Raw genomic sequence first — 17381 nt, 5'->3', positions numbered from 1 at the left:
AATTATCGATTGGTGCAGCTCACGATGCATTGTGATGTATCTGGTTAGTGGATGTATTGTTCTCAACTATCGATAATAAGCAGCACATCACTATCTGGCAGGACGCAGCTGTTTGCTTGTAAAAAATATTCTGATTCGCCTTATGCTTGTGTAAATTGTATTAGTCAAAAGCGATTTCAATTGTTAAAAAATTCTGTCAGCAATCTAGATGTGAAAACTGTTCGGTCAACTTAGTTCAAAAGTGAATAAAACAACGGATTGATACAGTAGCTGCCTAGTGTCCAGTCAGTGTTAGTTTATAATTGATACTGTGCGAGTTGTATATGTACATATATATTTTCTGATGGCGCCGACACCGCCCGTAAAGATAATAATGAAAAACGACTGTGATACAAATCGCAGCACCGGCGCAGTACCCAAACAAGTAACAACAACCACACAAGGCGCAGCATTGCCGGCAAATCTCAATAGAACGCCGTCAACGACGTCAACCAGATCGAGTAGCAGTCGTGCTCGCAATTCTTCCCTAATCAAGCAGCAGCAGGAACAGCAGCAGAGGGAGCGGGACGAGGACATTGCGGCGCGACTGCAACGCGGCACATGCAAGACTCTATACGTAAGTTTTCATTTAGAATAGGTAAAAAAAAAAAAAAAAACGGAAATCTAAAGTATGTATATATTATTGAGTTAATTACGTCTATTGCGGCTGCTCTTTTTTATTTATCATGGACAGCAACCAGAAAATTTGCAGCCGGCTTGTTTATATTGTTATATATATTGTTTTCATTCATGTTGCCATGACGCCCAATTTGCGAGCTGATCCACTTGGCCGAGTGCTCTCTCTTCTTTAGCCACTTGGCTCTGCGCTCTTGCATTTAAAAATACTTTTCACACTCATTCTTCTCGACCAAACTGCTCGAAAAGTCTCGGCGCTGGTTCAGTAATACAGACGACCTTCCCTGCGGCGCACACCGAAATTTACAGAAAGCAACAAAATTGCTGCCTTTCTGATACTAAGTCTATTGCTAATATTCATTTGTTGTTGCTTCAAGGATCTGCTGGAGCGTGCCACAACTGCTAAAACCCAATACAGCAGCCAGCAGCAAGAGCAACGCGAGGCGCTGCGTCAATTGGCCGCGGAACATAGTTACGATCCAACAGGTAAGTTTAAGCACTTGAAAACCAAATATCGACTTCTGTCCCTACCTCGCCGTTCGCACCTGGGTGGAGGTTTTTACTGATCACATAAAATGTGCGCTAGTTCATATTCTAAATATAACAGTGCGCACGAAAATAGACGCCCACGGAGAGGGCCTCTCGCATCGGTCGCACCGTGGGCAGCAGGCCAGTTTTGACTGCGTCATTGCACGAATTTCTCATATATGTCTATGTTAAATTTTTGTGTGCTTTTCACAGATCAGCTACAGGAACAGCATCATCGCTATTGCTTTCCTGTACGTCCAGTGCAGCGAGTGCAGCATCAGCAGCAGCCCCAGCCCCAGCCCCAGTCACAGCCACAGCCACAGCCCGTAGCAGCAGCTGTGCTGCGTCTGCGTCAACCAACGACACCGAATGCCACAGTAGGCGTTGTCACACCCAACACGACCAACGGCAACGAGGAGCAACAGCCCACAAGCACTAGCAGCACGAGTGCAATCGCCAGCAACTCCCAGGCGCCTACAGCTCTGCAAACTGTGGTTCATCGTCTCTTTGGGGTCTCAGCGCAGAGCTCGACACGCTCGCAAATCGAAGTGTTGCGCACTTTGCTCGGCTTGGATGAGAACTGGAATAGCGGCAGCGGACAACAACAGGCAGCAGGCAGTGTTATCGAGGTGAGCGGAAGGCAATCAGCAGATGATTGAATCAATCTAATGTTGCATCACTACAGTATTTAAGCAGTATGGTGCATGAAATCAATCCCAGTGCCAGTGAAAAAGATGAGGGCATTGTCAATTCGACAAGCTTGGAGGATGTTGCATTGAGTGAGGTATGTAATATATCAATATATTTGCAAGAATTCAATGTAATGGGTAAACTCTTCTCTTCTCAGATGAGCGACAATCGCGCCCAGTCCATACAGTCACTGCACAGCGTTCTGGAGACACCAACACCAGATACTACGCCCAGTTTTGATGAGCTACAACAGCGGCTAGATGCCTCCAATCGCAATATGCAACACTTGCAGGATGAGCAGCAGAAGCTGCGACATATACAAAACATGGCCAAAACGCATCTCAACGAAATGGAGCAGCTGCGTCAACACAGCGCACATCTTGCGCATAACGGCAACGGCGATGCGCCCAACTATGAATCTGTACAGCAGGTGCAGGACGATATGGCTTCGCTTGTGGGGCGCATGAAGAATCTCACGGCTTTTATACACAATCAAAACGAGCTAAGCAGCGTGCTGGGCGACGATGGCCCAGAGATTTTGGCCGAGCAGCAGGCGCTGCAGGAGAAACTTGAATCATTGCGTGCGCAGCGAGAGGACATGCGCGAATTGGTCAATGAGCTAACCAGCATCAATCGAAAGGCCAAAGAGCGGGTGCAGGCGGTTCGTGCCGCCAGCCAGGAGACGAGCACCCCAAGAGAGGAGACACCCCCAAAGCAGCAGCAGCAGCAGCAGCAGCAACAGGCTAAACCCACAAATGAGCGTATCGTCCCAGTGGAATATCAACGCAATGTTCCCATTTTGCGGCAGGAGGCAGTCAATGCAGCTCAGCGTGCTCAACACGCTCAGAATATGATTGATCAGAAAACGGCGGACATTGAGGCGTTGAAGGCACAAATGAACAGGCTGAAGAGCATGCTGAATACCGTTAATCAGATTGAAGCCGGCACGTCCGACATCGGCGAGACCTTGGAGCGTCGCAGCGTTGAGCGACCCGAAGAACGACCTCGGGACATTTCGCAGCGTGTGCAGGCATTAGACGGCGTTAGCTCGGAGCTGCGCGCTGAGGCAGCCACATTGCAGCAGGAGCGCGATCGCATTTCTGCACTGAAGGCTGAAATAGAGCGACGCCAGAGGCAGGCAGCAGCTGCGGTACAGATGGGAGACGAGGCGCTGCAGCGTCACAGCCTGACTCCAACGCCCCTTCGACAGCGTCCACAAGATGATGAGCAGGAGGAGGAAGAGGACGAAGAGAAGGAGGATGAAACAAAAAGGCGAATTCAGTTGCAAACGCGCAATGAGTTGCGGGCACAATGCGAGAAATTGCGACAGGAATATGAGAAGAAGCAACGCGAGTATGAAGCACATTTTATGAACAGCCATGGCACCAACAACCACAATGGGGGCAACAACAACAACAACGACAACACCAACACAACTTCGGAGGCTGATGATGAGGGCAATGATGACACCGACAGCGATAGATATTTTACACAATTGCGCGCTTCATCTTCGGCTACTTTAAAACGAACTGCCTCGACCATTACCGTTGTGGAGAAACAGCAACAGCAGCAGCAGCAACAACTGCAGCAGCAACAGCAGCAGATGCTGCAGCAGCAGCAGCAGCAGCAACAACAAGAACAACAGCGACGAACACAACTCAAGCAGCAACAACAACATACGCCCAATGCTCACTCCATGTCAAACAATGAAGACGATCTGAATCTAACGATTGACAGCCTCTCCCTGGGCAACGATAGCATACCGTCGAGCAGCACTAGGTCCCAGTATATGCCGCCGCCAATGGCACCCGTTCAAGGCATGTGGAGTAAGCAATCCGCCAGCAATTATTCATTAGCCATTTCTATTGAACTTCTCATTTATTTATAGACACGCATAGTACGGCCAACACTTGGCACTCGCAGCCTGGCTATCTGCCAGCAACGCCAACAGGTGCTCCAGTTGCACCGGGCGTCGCTGCTTCCTCGCAGGCTTCGAGTGTCAACCAAACGCCCGACGCAGTGCTCTTGCAGCAGTTTATGCAGACCCAGCAGATGCTCATCAACTCAGTCTGCCAGTGCAATCAGACCTTGTGGCATCAGCAGCGTGAAATTGACAGTCTCAACAGTCAGATACATTCGGTGAGAGTAAAGCTTAACTAACGAAACCAATTAACAGACAGATTGTGCTAAGACTTTAACGACCTTTTGATTTTGATTGTATTTAAAACGTGCTCTTACTTTTCATTTGAACAGTTGCAGGAACGTTTGAACGCATCGTGCCAAGAGCACGCCTATAGTCTGCGCTCGGAGTCCGTTCCGCCTATCGCTGGCGGTCTGGCGCCAAACAACCTGTGTCTGGGCGCCAGCGCTCGCGCCCAGTCGGAGCAACTATATAATTTCGGCTCCTCGCATCAGAGCGCCTTTAGCAACTATCAGCGCAGCACTCATCGCAACAATATCTACAGCGGCAGCGATCCGCATCAGGCGCAGACCTATTTGAACAATGCCGCGCCACCGCCACCACCGCCACCGCCCACGCACTACAACAATGAGACGCCGCTGTCGCCGCTCTCGTATCGCCCCACTCCGGCGCCCATATTCATGAATCATCACAACAACACCATACACCAGAATAACGCCAACTTGCGCACCCAGAACCAGCATGCGAACAATTTGCATTCGCTGCCGGAGGATGCGGTGCCGCCACCCACTCTGAACAACCAGGTGCCGCCGGGCAACCGGGCGAACAACTATTGGGATAACTTCCGAAGGTAAAGCGCCATACAAAACACATATTTTATGTGGTATCGGGTTCTTTCGTACGCAGTAGGCATTCTATTTATTTCTATCGATTGAGAACTGGGAAAGAGCTGTTAATTTAAAATCCTTGCCAAAGTAATAAAACCAAATACATAGAACGAAGTGCCACGAAAAAAAAAGATTTGAGCAGTTTTGATTTATTATTATTTTTAATCAATTTTCCAAAAAAATCTACGACATAAGTAAGTAGAAAGAAGAAAACATTTACGAGAAATCTAAATGATTAAATTGGAAATGCGTTTCAATTGAGTTAAACTAATTCTATTAACTTGAGTATTATTTTAATTTTTAAAATTTTGATTCTTCTTTTTTATGCTAACTGCCTATTTAATTGAATGTGTATAAGCAATTCTATAACCCGAAAATTGTTCAGAATTATATCTAGAGTAGCTCTAATTGGAATAGACTGGATGATATTAACACTAATGCTTAGAATGTTATTATATTTTGCACATTAAATACTTTTGATTTAATTGCTCGCTTTTATTAACCCATTAATATTTGTGCGCTTTGCAGCTATACACGCCAGAATCTGCTATCTAACAAAAGCAACGAGGAACTCAATGTGGAGCACCAATATCGCCAGATACAACGCCAGCGCCAGCGTCCTAGCTATTTTCAGACGCATCTGCCACACACTGCACGCGGCTCCACCAGCAGCATACTGCTACAGCAGCAGCAGCAGCAACAACAGCAACAGGCTCAGTCACATCGTCACTTCTATGAGACAACACCTCAGCAGCCGCAACCGCAACCGCAGCAACAGCAACAGCAGCAGCAACAACATTTGCTCAACGGCAGCAGCAGCAACAATTTGAACAACAGCAGCAGCAGCAATCACGACTGGCGCAATAACGCCCATGGTGAAGAGGAGGATGTGGAGGAGGAAGATAATAATGATTCCTCAATATTCGGCAGCAGCGGAGGCAGACGGCGCAATCGCCGGCGTCCAATGCCAACGCTGCGCAACGAGGAGACTTCCTTGCAGGAGCTAACGGCTGGCTCGTCCAATTTCTTCAACATGAATGTGAACAGTCCTCTGTATCAGCGCAACAAAGTGCCGGCTAAGCCGACCACGTCAGCGGTGTCTCTAACACCGTTGCAGCAGCGCCATCTGCGCTTCGATTTCGAGCTGCCTGCTCAATACATGGACTATGAGCTACCAGAGCCGCAGGCGATGCAGGCTCCGCCTGCTGCTCCGGTGTACAATGTCACAGCACAGGAGTCCGTCGTGCCAGAGGAATCCAATGCGGTGCTGGAACAAGGCACAGAGGAGACTGCTTCAGAGGAACTGAATCGCAATTTGCTGGTAAATGCATTGAAAAATGATAAATTTACCACAAAGTTCTACGAGTCGATCAAGGAGGATGTCTACAGACGACTTGAAACTCTCTTCGAACAGCAGCAACAACAGCAGCAACAGTTGCAGCAGCAGCTAGGGGAACAGCAACTGTACAATGAAGTGCATAGCCTGCGCAAGACCCTCAACCAGGGTCAGGCGCCTAGTGCCCCTCCGGCAGAGAACGCCGTTGCAAACGAGTCAACAGAGGCCACGGAGAGTGGCACTGAGTCGCCCCAGGCTCAATCTGTCAGCGACCGGCCTGAGGACGACAATAGTCTGCCATTGCAGGTAATGGCAACGGCAGCTGCTGCTGGGGCAGCAACTGCATCTACATCTGCAGCAGCAGCAGCAGCAGCAGCAGCAGAAGGCGCTTCAGGAGCTGAATACGCAGAGGCAGCTGGCGTTGGTCCCGCACCGTTGGACAACGATGATGTAAGTAGCCAAAGCTAATGCACTGCTTCAGCTGCTCATAGCTCGTGCCTTTTTTGTTAAAGCAAATCATTGAGGTGGTCATTGAACGACCCGGCACGCCTCCATCGGCTAGTCTTGACCTATCGCCGGATCACGAGCTTATTGAGTACATAATCAAACGCATACGCAACCAGACGCATAACAACACAATCATCAACGATTCACTGCTGGCTGAGGTCTCCAAGCTGACGGCAAATGCGGCCCAAAACTCGGCCGCCAGCTGGACGCCAAATGCCGTCTCGCCGCTCATTTCGCCCAAGCGCTTTTATGCTAAGATTAAGAAGTTGGACGTGCCAAGGCAGCGCGACGAGTTCTTGCTTTGGTATCGCACCTATCTGGAGCAGCTCTTTGTGGTAGAGCAGCAGTCAGCCGACACCGGCAGCATGCCCATAACGAAAAGTAAGGAGCTGAAAGCTCATTCCAAAAAGCAGGTCAATAAACGCGTGCGTGCTCAGTCGAACTCGCAGGATTCCAACAATGATGCCGACCTAGCCGAGGCAGACCAGAAGAAGGTTACGCTAAACGGGGGCGATACAGAGTGCGAGAACAATGAGAATCCGGAGGAGGAGGCCAGCGCAGCGGCAGCTCAAGAAACTCAGAATATCAGTTTAGATTAAATCGAGTAAAATTAGTTAGTTATTAGATCACTAGACGGGACCCACCCAGTCAACATTCCCAGCCTATCCGTATACATGTGCATATATATATGCAATTATATACTCATATATACATATTCCATATGACATACCTATATGAACTAACAAAATTAGTTACTAGCCGCAATGGGCGGCCCATTTTCGACTTTGTTTTTATTTTGTATTAAATTATAAATGTACACCTAAAACATAAACAAATTTGTTGGGAGTAGCTGTAGCTGCTGTAATCCCATCGAAATATTGGACCAGCCCTTGGGTTTTATTTTATTTATTTAATTGGCTTACAAATGTAACAAACAATTTGTTTCGAATTAACTCCGGTGTTTGGCTATTTACTTAGATCTGTTTGGCTGGTGAGCTGCTCCATCATGCGATAGTAGCAATAGCGGCTGTCGTAGTCCATGTCGTACCAAAAGTTGATGGCGATGCATTTGTGACTCTGGCGCACATGATGGAACCAGTAGTTTGGCAAATAGAGCACATCGCCCGCATGAACACGTACTCGTAAGGGACGTGCCTTGCTATACTGGGGATATTTGGCCAAGTCCGGAGCTAATGGGTCAATACTAACCCATTCCGTATGTAGAACTTCGTCGTTCTCAATCACAGGATCTATGTAGAATTGCCCGCAGGATTTTCTCTTGTATACGCCAGTGGGATAGTTGCCACGAGGCACGCAGCAGAGCTGATGCGGCGGCAGCAATATGAAATCTTTGTACCCGGAAATTACGCAATAAAGATTCTCGTAGGGATCCTTGTGCATTGAGGTGATGGCCCGCTCGTCGCCCAACCAGAAGTTGACTGCATCCGGTTGCTTGTTGAAGCACTGCTGGGCAAAATTCAAGTTACTCGGCACAATGTCATCAGCCAGCTCCGGAAAGTCAAGACTGAAATTGGAATTTTGCTTCTGAATGTAGTGCACAGCCCCCATTGGATCATCGAGACGCTGCAATAGTTCAGATAGAGGCATTTGCGTTTCTAGCGGTAGCACGAAATACTCTTGGCCATCTTGTGTGGCCAGACCGTCAGCATAGCCATTGGGTGTGACAGCCACATCCACAACTTTGTCATTTAGAGTAGTCTGCAAATAGTCCGGCGTCCACTTCTGCACTGCAGGCCAATGGGCAACCGCTTGACGTATGACAACAGGTGCGTTCTTTGCATAATAGTCCCGGGTGAACTCTAGGGCAGTTGGCAGCTGTTGTAGTTCCGTTATTTGTCCACCAATGCATAGCTCTTTCGCTTCCTGAAGCAACAGTTTTATAGCTGTCTCAATTTGAGTTTGAGCCATGCCGATGACATTCCGGTACAGATCGATAAGTGTTTGAGCTTATCGATGAAAAACAAAGATGTGCACATGGCATCGATATATTGAACCGCAAAGTATGTTGAGTAGACACACTGGTATACATTGCCGGTGAAGAGATACAAGAAGACAAATTAATGTAAATTAAGAAAACGTAATATTGTCACCATACAATTGCTGATATCAGTTAAAAAAAAACTAAGTGATCGAATGGTTAGTGACTTCATACACAAAAAGTATCGATATATACTTGTCGTCTGGTAGTCGATACTATATGTTCTGTATACAGCTGTTCTAAGGCAGACAGCCGAAAAAAAACATGTTGCTTTTGTAAAATTAGGAAAAAGTAAAGAGTTCAATTAAAAACGTTGCCAAAATGCAGGAAGTTGGGGATGAAGTGTTCAACTGCATTGACGAGGCTAATGCCATCATAAACGATGTTAAAGCACACGTTGCCGAAATTGTAATATCTTCCAAATTGGTCAGCAGTGCCACGAAGATTTATCTGAACATTCGCACCATAGAGAGCGCCACCTGCTGCGTACAAGTGACTGGTCGAGGATTTAAAATAGTCTCCTCGCAATACGACACCATCGATGAGGAGCCGGCGCTAGGCTCCGACGGGGAGCCAGAGGAGGAGGAGATCTTTGAAACACCCTACGCTTTGCTGGATAAGATTAGTCCACGCTATGTGGAGTCGTTTGGCAACAAGCTCTGTCAGCAGCTGCGACAACTGCAGCAAATGCGCACTGAATTCCACGAAGAGGACGAGGAGGAGGATGAAGACGAGTAACCAACTTCGCCTCTTCGAGACAACAACTTCATACTGAGGCTGTACTCATTAAACACAAGATTTTAATGTTAGTTTATTTATGTATTTTATGTACTCGTAACCGTGAAAGTATTTCGGATCGTGTGACAACCCAAAATCGAACCACTTTAGACCTTTAAGCGCTTCAAGAATAAAGATTGTGATTGCAATTCCAAATCAGTCAATTTGCGTACCGTTGGCACCAATTGCTCAACATGATCCACATATCCAGTGCCCTTATTGAGATTCTTTTGGCCGTAGACCACCTTGCCATCGAAATCGTTAACGGGCACCTCCAGGGACTTGTCCACCTGCTGTATGGTTATGTTCAGGTGCTCCTCGACCTCACCCAATAAATTGAGCTCATTGTACCAGATGCAACAGCCGCGCACGTCAGTCAAATTGGTGTTGTTGCAGTTACGTCCACGAGTCTTGCACCATTCGCCGTGGTACCAGACCTTCTCCGGCACTGTAGACACCAAGCTGATGGCCAGGCCCATACGCTCTGCACGACCCACACGGCCGATGCGGTGCACATAGTTGCATTTGTCATCCGGAAGAGTTATATTGATCACTGCATGAATGAGAAGCTATAGATTATATGTAAACATATATTAGGTAATCCTTACTGAAAGGCAATCCTGTTATGTCCAGTCCACGTGCAGCAACGTCTGTACAAATGAGAAACTTGACCTGCTGGCGCTTGAACGCTTCCAGATTCTGTTTGCGCTCCTGCGGCTTGCGATCGCCATGCAGGCATACGCAGGAGTAGCGTTGGCCGCCGCGGAGGCGAAGATACTGCTCCAAGTTGTCGCAATCCTGCTTGGTGCGACAGAAGATGATGGCACGATCCATTTTGTGCTGGTCAATGGCCCGGATGCAATATTCACCCTTCAGCAGCTTCACTGCCTGGGATAGGGTCTCTGGGGAAAGATTAGTGGGATGGATATTGTCGTGATCGTGCACACCATCAGTGCGTATCGACTGGCGGAGTTGCTGCCAGCTGGTGTCAATCTTCGGGTCGACCATGCACACAACATGGTGAACAGTCTCCGGCACTGCATCTTCGCCCTTCAGATCCACCCAGGTGGGGAAGTGCATCAAGCGTTCAGCCATCTTTTTTACCTCAAAGGCATGCAAGGTGGCGGAGCAGACAATCATCTGCAGGCGACAGCCATCGCTGGTTATTTTTGGTATTTGCTTGTGCAGCCGATCAATTAGATCCGTATAGCCCTGCTTAAGCAGAGCATCCGCCTCGTCCAGGACGAAGAAACGACAGTGAGTGAGCTGTACGAGTCCACTGTTGATGAGCTCCTCCAAGCGACCGGGAGTGCCCACCACAATGTGGATTCCCTTCTGCAGTTCCGCTTTCTGCTCCTCCAGACGCACGCCCCCAATAAGCAGTAGGGGACGCACGTCGGGATCAGTTATATAACGTTTCAGTTTCTCAATTTGATTGTAAGTTTGCTCCGCCAGCTCACGGCTCGGCTCAATGATTATGGCTTGGGGAGCATTGGGCGCCGGTTTGCTGGCCGCAGTGTTGGCTGCGGGGCTGGCCAAAGGATTGGGTGCGCTATGGTCAGGGCCTGCTTGACATACAGCCACATACCCGTTGCCTGGTGGGTACTTAAAATCTGATTTGCCAAAGTTAAATAGCATCTCGGCATTCTTCAGGACGACAGCGGGGTAGAAGGTGTCATTGCGTAGATTTTCGGGTATTTTGAAAGCCACTCCCAATGCAGTGCCGTTCTTGGTGAAGCTCACTTCCAGTCGCTGCAGGTCCAGCATACAGCCCACTACATCTGCCTTGCCGAAAGCCTCGCCATAGTCGTCAAACTGGCGATTGTTGGACTTTTTGCCCGTCCCGCCAAAGCCAAAGCCGTAGCGACACGTACCCAGATCTAAATTCGCCATTTGAGTGGACCACCCCACGCGGCACAAGCCCTCATCGGTGACTGTTGCCTCGTAATAGAACTTGGCTTTACCATAGACCCCGGTAGTGGCACGACATCCGTGCCATTCCTTAAACTCACGCGACTGGCAACGCAAGCCATCCGGAGTCACGGCTAATGCACTGTTACGATCGAAAAACGACATTGTCCACGGTGCCACAGCTCCAGCTGTGCCACCTCCCTTTTTACTCGGCTTTCCCGACTGCAAATCGCGAATGGTTTCCCAAACAATTTGCAGAATGGGCAAACAAAAGGCGCCCGTTTTGCCGGAGCCCGTTTCGGCTGCCATTAGGACATCGCCTCCGCCGAGTATGAGTGGTATTGCCTCTGCCTGCACATCCGTTGGCAAGCTAATAGGGGAGCGATCGCAGAAAAAATTAACTTGAATTTTATATTATTTGTACTTACGTCCAGTCCAATTCGTCGGTTGCCTTGCCGAGCTCTGGCAGCACACCAAACTCTGCAGGGGGATTTATTAGGATATTTAAATATGTTTTAATTAAATTTTGTATATATTTTACCTTCAAATGCCGTCATTGTTTTTAGTCACTTAGAAATAGATAATTTTTATTAAACTCTGTCTGCACTTCATACACCGGCTGCAATATTTGCCTATGTACTCAATTGTTGTTCACCATGTACTCATTGGAGCAGGATACGCTAATGCTGACAATCGAAGCAAGGCAAGCTTTAATCGGTATTTGTCTTCAAACAAGGTGAAATAATCATAAGAATTACTTTGCAAGTATCGTTTGATTAATATAATTATATACAATATGTATTTTATACTAGTTGGCTAATAGGATTTTGGTCCAGAAAAATCTAGTATATTTGCATTTGGAGATGCAGCATACTAGCCTTAAGAAGCTGGCAGCCTTCCAGATGTTCACAAAGACGAACTCGGAGTGTTGCAAAACGAGTTTAATCACAGCTGTTGAACTGATGTCGTTATGCATCACTTATATTTGTATACGCGTAAATTGTAGTGATTTTTTTTATTAAATTATGGCAAGTGTTTTGTTAAAGTGCTAATTAGTCATTAGAGATGTAAATTTTGGCGTGTAAGTTATTATTACCTAAAGTGTAAGTACTTAATAACCTCAAATTAACTGATAATTGTTCTAAAAAATGGCTTTTCAGCAATTTGCTCGCTGGAGAGAGAATGTACTTTCCATTGGGCTGGCCAAAGCGCGTTTGCCTGGCGCTCCCTGGCGAAACCACTCACATAAATCACATTAGTTGTGATGGTGTTAAAATACTCGTCGCGGCCGTTGGCTCGGATTTTCTGGGCATTTGGTATGCGAACCCGCTTCTGCCCATTGCCTATTATCGGCGCACCGTGGAATCTCTGCAGGAGTTTGGCAAAAATCAATTGATCATATGGAAGCCCGACTCCAGGCAGCTGGCCGTGCTAACGGATGCTGGTGCCTTGTTGTTGTATCAATTGGACTTCGATGCCAATGGCAGTGGAATATTGATGCAGGTGGATCCGCCTGCATTAAGTCTGAAAAGAGATTCAGCAGAGCTGTTCATCAAGGAGAATATTCCACGCCTGAGTCTCCGCGAAGTGCGCTGCTTGAAGCTGGACGTTGTCATCTCCACTGTCTGCTGCATCAGCCTCAGTGAGCTGCTCCTGGCTACGGAATCATGTGAACTGCTTCGATTGCAGTGGTCACAGCTCGAAACCGTTTCCGAGGACCTGAAGCCGCTGGCTGTTATCAAACTACGTGACATTCCCTTCTACGTGCAGCAACAGCAGCAGCAGCCTGTTAAATATTTGCCAGCCATGGGTAACTCGGCCTTTGTGGCCAGCCTGGAGTATTCTCCCTTCATTGGTGGATGCGCTGCTGTCTTCAGCGATCAGCGGGCGGCGTTCCTCGTAGCTGATCATCTGCGTTTCGAAACGGTGCACATGCACGGCTGTTGGGTGCCGGATGTGATGGATGCGAGCGTCTGCAGCGTCAATCACAAGTTCCGACTGCTCGCTTATGGCCAGCAGAGCTCGGCGGTGGCTGTGTATGCCATAGATGACGCCACAGCAGGCCTGGAGTACTCGCACAGGCTTGTTTTGACGGAGAATGTGCCGCCTGGCAGCTTGGGTGCTGTCAACGAGCTCAAGTGGAGTCCCGATGGTTGTGTGCTCGCCGTGAGCTGGGAAAACGGTGGACTGTCGCTGTGGAGCACCTTCGGAGCGTTGCTGATGTCTACCCTAAGCTGGGATTTTGGACTGCATGTAGATTTGGTTAAGCAGAATCCCCTGCAGCTGCGCCGTCTCGAATGGTCCACCGAGGGCTATCAATTATTTATGACCACACGTGATGAGAAGAACAATGTCCTGCAGCTGCAGTTCGTGAAGAGCGCCCTGAGCATGAATCCCTGCATGACCGCACACCCACACATCCTGCTGCAAGGCGACGATTGCTTGTACATAAATCAGGGCGATAATCTGGAGCTGACTTACGGCAATGCCAAGTGCACATTCCCCAGCAGCACCGCCACTGGCCAAAACGACGATTGCCTGGAGCTAAAGCAAAGCCCCAACATGGGCAGTATCCTCACCGAGAGCAAATACTGGACCCTGCTGCAGCTGCCGCTCAATTACGCAGCCACCAATTGGCCCATTCGCTATGCGGCCATCGATGCGGCCGGCTTGCATCTGGCCGTGGCAGGACGCACCGGCCTGGCTCACTACTCGATGCTCAACAAGAAGTGGAAGCTGTTCGGCAACGAGTCGCAGGAGAAGGATTTCGTAGTGTCCGGCGGATTACTCTGGTGGCAGGGCTTCATTGTCATGGGCTGCTATTCTCTGCTAGATCGCACCGAGGAGCTGCGCTGCTATCCAGCCGAGTGTAAGCTGGATAATCAGTTTGGGCACAAGCTACAGGTGCGCGCCCCTGTCATCAGCTTGAATGCCTTCAGAGATCAACTGATTGTGCTCACAGCCGATGGCATTGTCAGCCTCTTCCGCATGCACAGGCAGTCGGCGTACATCATCAACATCGAGTGCGCCTACGAGCTGGACGTGAAGAGCATTTGCATACATCCGGCCTGCATTGTGAGTCTCACGGTTACGAATCTGCGAAATGAGCTGAAGCCCCAGCATCAGCAGGCGGAGGCAGAGACGATTGTGGTCAATGTCTGTGGACGCGTGCTGATGATCCAGAGGGACGAGGCGACACAGCAGGTGCCCAACACGCTGCTGGCCACCTGCTTGGCCAGCTGCGTGGAATGCTTCTGGCTCTCCCACAACTTGGAGCACTGCGCCATGCGGGACTGCCTCTGGCTCTATTCCGGAGCGCATGGCATGCGCGTCTGGCTGCCTATACTGCAGCAGCGTTCGGAGCAGAACGGGGCGCAGCGGCTGCACAGCTTCATGTCCAAGCGCATCATGCTCAGCTTCCCCCTCAAGCTCTATCCCCTCGTCATACTATTCGACAACGTCATTGTGCTGGGCGTGGAGAACGAGAGCACGCTGTACACGAACGAGCCGAACTCGCACTTCGCTCTGCCCTTTGCTCTGATGGAGCGCAAGTCGCAGGTGTATTTGCACAAGGTGCTGAGGCAGTTGATCAAACGCAATCTGGGCTACTCGGCCTGGGAGATCGCGCAATCTTGTCGCAGCTTGCCTTACTTTCCGCATGCTTTGGAGCTGCTGCTGCACGAGGTGCTGGAGGAGGAGGCCAGCAGCAAGCAGCCCATTCCCGATGCACAGTTGCCCAGCATCCTGGACTTCATTCGCGAGTTTCCCGTGTATCTACAGACGATCGTGCAGTGCGCGCGCAAAACTGAAATCGCACTCTGGCCGTACTTGTTCAGCATGGCGGGCAAGCCGAAGGAGCTGTTCCACCTCTGCCTGCAGGCGGAGCAGCTGGAAACGGCGGCCAGCTATCTGATCATCATACAGAATCTGGAGCCCTCCTCTGTGAGCAAGCAGCACGCGAACATGCTGCTGGACATCGCATTGAATCAGCGCAAGTGGGAGCTGGCCAAGGATCTGATACGCTTCCTCAAAGCCATAGATCCCAACGAGATTGACTCGCCGCGCTGCTCGATGGTGTTGAATGTGAAAATCGCTCCGCCCCAGCCCCAGACGCAGGCGCAAGTGAATCCCAATGCGGACGCCTTCAACTTGGTGCTGGGGCCCATAGCGACGCGGGAGCGCAGCTACTCGACCACCGTCACCAGCAACTTGCCCAAGGACAACAAGCAGCAGAGCGTGGCCGCATCTGTGGAGCGCAGTGAGGCGCCTAGCGCTGGCAGCAATGCTGGCGCCGCGACCGTCGTGCGTCGTCGCTCCACCAAGGAGCGGCAGCAGCGTGAGATCTTCTGCATCGATTTGATATTGCAGCGACACGCGCGACAGCTGCTGCAGCAGCACAAGCTGCTGGACCTGGGCTACATGTGCGCCTATCTGGACTTCCATGTGGTCAGCTGGCTAACGCAGGAGTCGACAGGAGCAGCGCGACTGGATAATATAGCGGCGGCGCTGCAAGCTTTGCACGCGGAGCTGCGGCTGCCCAGCCCGTTCTCTACGGCTGGGCGCGATGACTTCGCTCAGCTCCGAGGTACGCTGCCTCGGTCGGGAGCAGCTGGAGGATCGTCATCACAGACCTCGGAGTCGGGCTACTTTAGTCTGGCCGCGCAGCTGGAGTCGCCGCAGCTGCAGCCTTGCATTAAGGAGGAGGAGGAGCTGCAGCAGAGCTCGCTGCCCATCCTGAAGAATCGGTCCAGCTCGCAGTTGTCCTTTGATAACTTCCGCTATCGCCGGCTCTACTCGCTGCCCGTCTCGGAGGACGACAACAGCGAAATTGTGGCCAGCTACCTGAACGATAAGCTAGCGATCAAGCTGCGCTACCTGCTGCAGCTCTTCATCGAGGCCAACTGCACGGACTATGCCCTGATGCTCTCCATACTGCTGCAGGATGCGGCCTCCATTTCGCGCATTGTCAACGTGGTCATACGCAGCGAGTCCGTGGGCGCCTGCAGGCGCATAGAGGCGGCCCTCAAGCAGCTCAGCCAGTGCATCTTCGACAACGGCAGCTCCATGTATCGCGGCTTTGTGATGACCCTGCAACCGCACATTTACCTGCTAGAGCAGTACATACAGTCGCTGGGCGAGACGCCGACGATGCACGACGGCATTGAAGACAGCAATGAGCTGAGCGCCGATGGAGCGTCCGGCTTGGAGAACGATGCTTTGGACGGAAGCAACAACAATTTTGTGCCAAAATGTCAGCAGCTGCCCAATGGCATTCAGCGAGCGTCAGAGCAGCGGCTGACGCGTCACGCCAGTCTCGAATCCAAGTCGAAAGCCAATGGTAACCAGACGAATCCTTCCTCCACGCAATCCACTCCCACACAGCAGCTGCAGCGCCGCGGCAGTCGAGAAGCTCCGCGAGACGGCTGCGGAGTCATGTAAGGGCTACGTGCATACGTGCAAGAAATTGGAAATAGCATACTCAGTGCATGTACGTAATATACACGATTTTTGTCATTTATGTTTATTTTTCGTTCTGCTGTATATTCCATATACATATATATATGTATATATGCATGCATATATGTATACATATATGGTAATTGTTGAAAGATTTGTTAACTGTTAACCCAACTCAATGGAACACACAACGAAGCGAACATCGTTGAGAGCAAATTGAAATCTTGTATTGTACTATAAGAGATACGTAAATGTAATAATTCACTAAATTAATAGATGAAATTTGCTGCAATATTTGTTAATTAAAAATTTACACGATTCTATACATAAATATACAGGATAAATATATTTTTACCAATAAGTTTGCCAAATGCATTTTATTCCTGAATAGAAATTAGTCGAGCAGTTGCACTGCTTGCCAAACGAAAGGCTTAAATGAACTGCTTGCAGGTCGTATTTGAATATCGTAATGAGGTACGTATTAAATAGTTGACTATACGTATCCGCCAGAACAGCTTAAAGAGGGATTAAGGTAAATCGTTCTTTTCCGATCAAACTTAATATCTCTTATACATTAGCCCAATATCCTGTAATGTACCCCTTTGCAGTCCTGATTTGTCTATTTTATTAAATATAAGTTGAAAATATGCATAAAGAAATTATTTCTACGAAAACACAGTTTTCCAAGTAACG

General features: G+C 49.3%; 5 protein-coding genes across 5 annotated transcripts; 3 read left to right on the top strand and 2 right to left on the bottom strand.

Annotated features, from left to right (window-relative positions):
• Window positions 1-75: 75 nt before the first annotated feature.
• On the top strand, window positions 76-7380 carry cmb (combover). The gene is made up of 9 exons (XM_018102455.3): window positions 76-616; window positions 1053-1161; window positions 1417-1832; window positions 1889-1987; window positions 2051-3719; window positions 3782-4032; window positions 4147-4664; window positions 5230-6487; window positions 6550-7380. The coding sequence occupies exons 1-9, from the start codon at window positions 344-346 to the stop codon at window positions 7141-7143; spliced, it is 5187 nt and encodes a 1728-aa protein (XP_017957944.1). The 5' UTR covers window positions 76-343; the 3' UTR covers window positions 7144-7380.
• JMJD7 (Jumonji domain containing 7) lies at window positions 7293-8580 on the bottom strand. Its single transcript, XM_018102768.3, has one exon. It carries the CDS (start codon window positions 8471-8473, stop codon window positions 7511-7513), a length of 963 nt encoding a protein of 320 aa, XP_017958257.1. The 5' UTR covers window positions 8474-8580; the 3' UTR covers window positions 7293-7510.
• A 146-nt stretch (window positions 8581-8726) lies between these two features.
• Window positions 8727-9476, top strand: LOC108652189 (GSK3-beta interaction protein). Its single transcript, XM_018102289.3, has one exon. The coding sequence runs from the start codon at window positions 8865-8867 to the stop codon at window positions 9279-9281; it is 417 nt and encodes a 138-aa protein (XP_017957778.1). The 5' UTR covers window positions 8727-8864; the 3' UTR covers window positions 9282-9476.
• On the bottom strand, window positions 9342-12054 carry Ddx1 (ATP-dependent RNA helicase Ddx1). Its single transcript, XM_018102288.3, has 4 exons — window positions 11773-12054; window positions 11660-11711; window positions 9929-11601; window positions 9342-9873 (listed from the first exon to the last, which is right to left on the bottom strand). The coding sequence occupies exons 1-4, from the start codon at window positions 11786-11788 to the stop codon at window positions 9428-9430; spliced, it is 2187 nt and encodes a 728-aa protein (XP_017957777.1). The 5' UTR covers window positions 11789-12054; the 3' UTR covers window positions 9342-9427.
• Window positions 12055-12194: 140 nt separating this feature from the next.
• Window positions 12195-17049, top strand: Rich (Guanine nucleotide exchange factor subunit Rich). The gene is made up of 2 exons (XM_018102287.3): window positions 12195-12334; window positions 12392-17049. Exon 2 carries the CDS (start codon window positions 12414-12416, stop codon window positions 16668-16670), a length of 4257 nt encoding a protein of 1418 aa, XP_017957776.1. The 5' UTR covers window positions 12195-12334; window positions 12392-12413; the 3' UTR covers window positions 16671-17049.
• Window positions 17050-17381: the final 332 nt, after the last annotated feature.

The sequence above is a fragment of the Drosophila navojoa genome, chromosome 4 (assembly GCF_054131105.1).
Source record: "Drosophila navojoa isolate 15081-1374.11 chromosome 4, UAZ_NAV_1.0, whole genome shotgun sequence".
NCBI lineage: Eukaryota > Metazoa > Arthropoda > Insecta > Diptera > Drosophilidae > Drosophila > Drosophila navojoa.
Note: the sequence above shows the minus strand (reverse complement) of the source record. Positions and strands in the feature narration are given on the sequence as shown.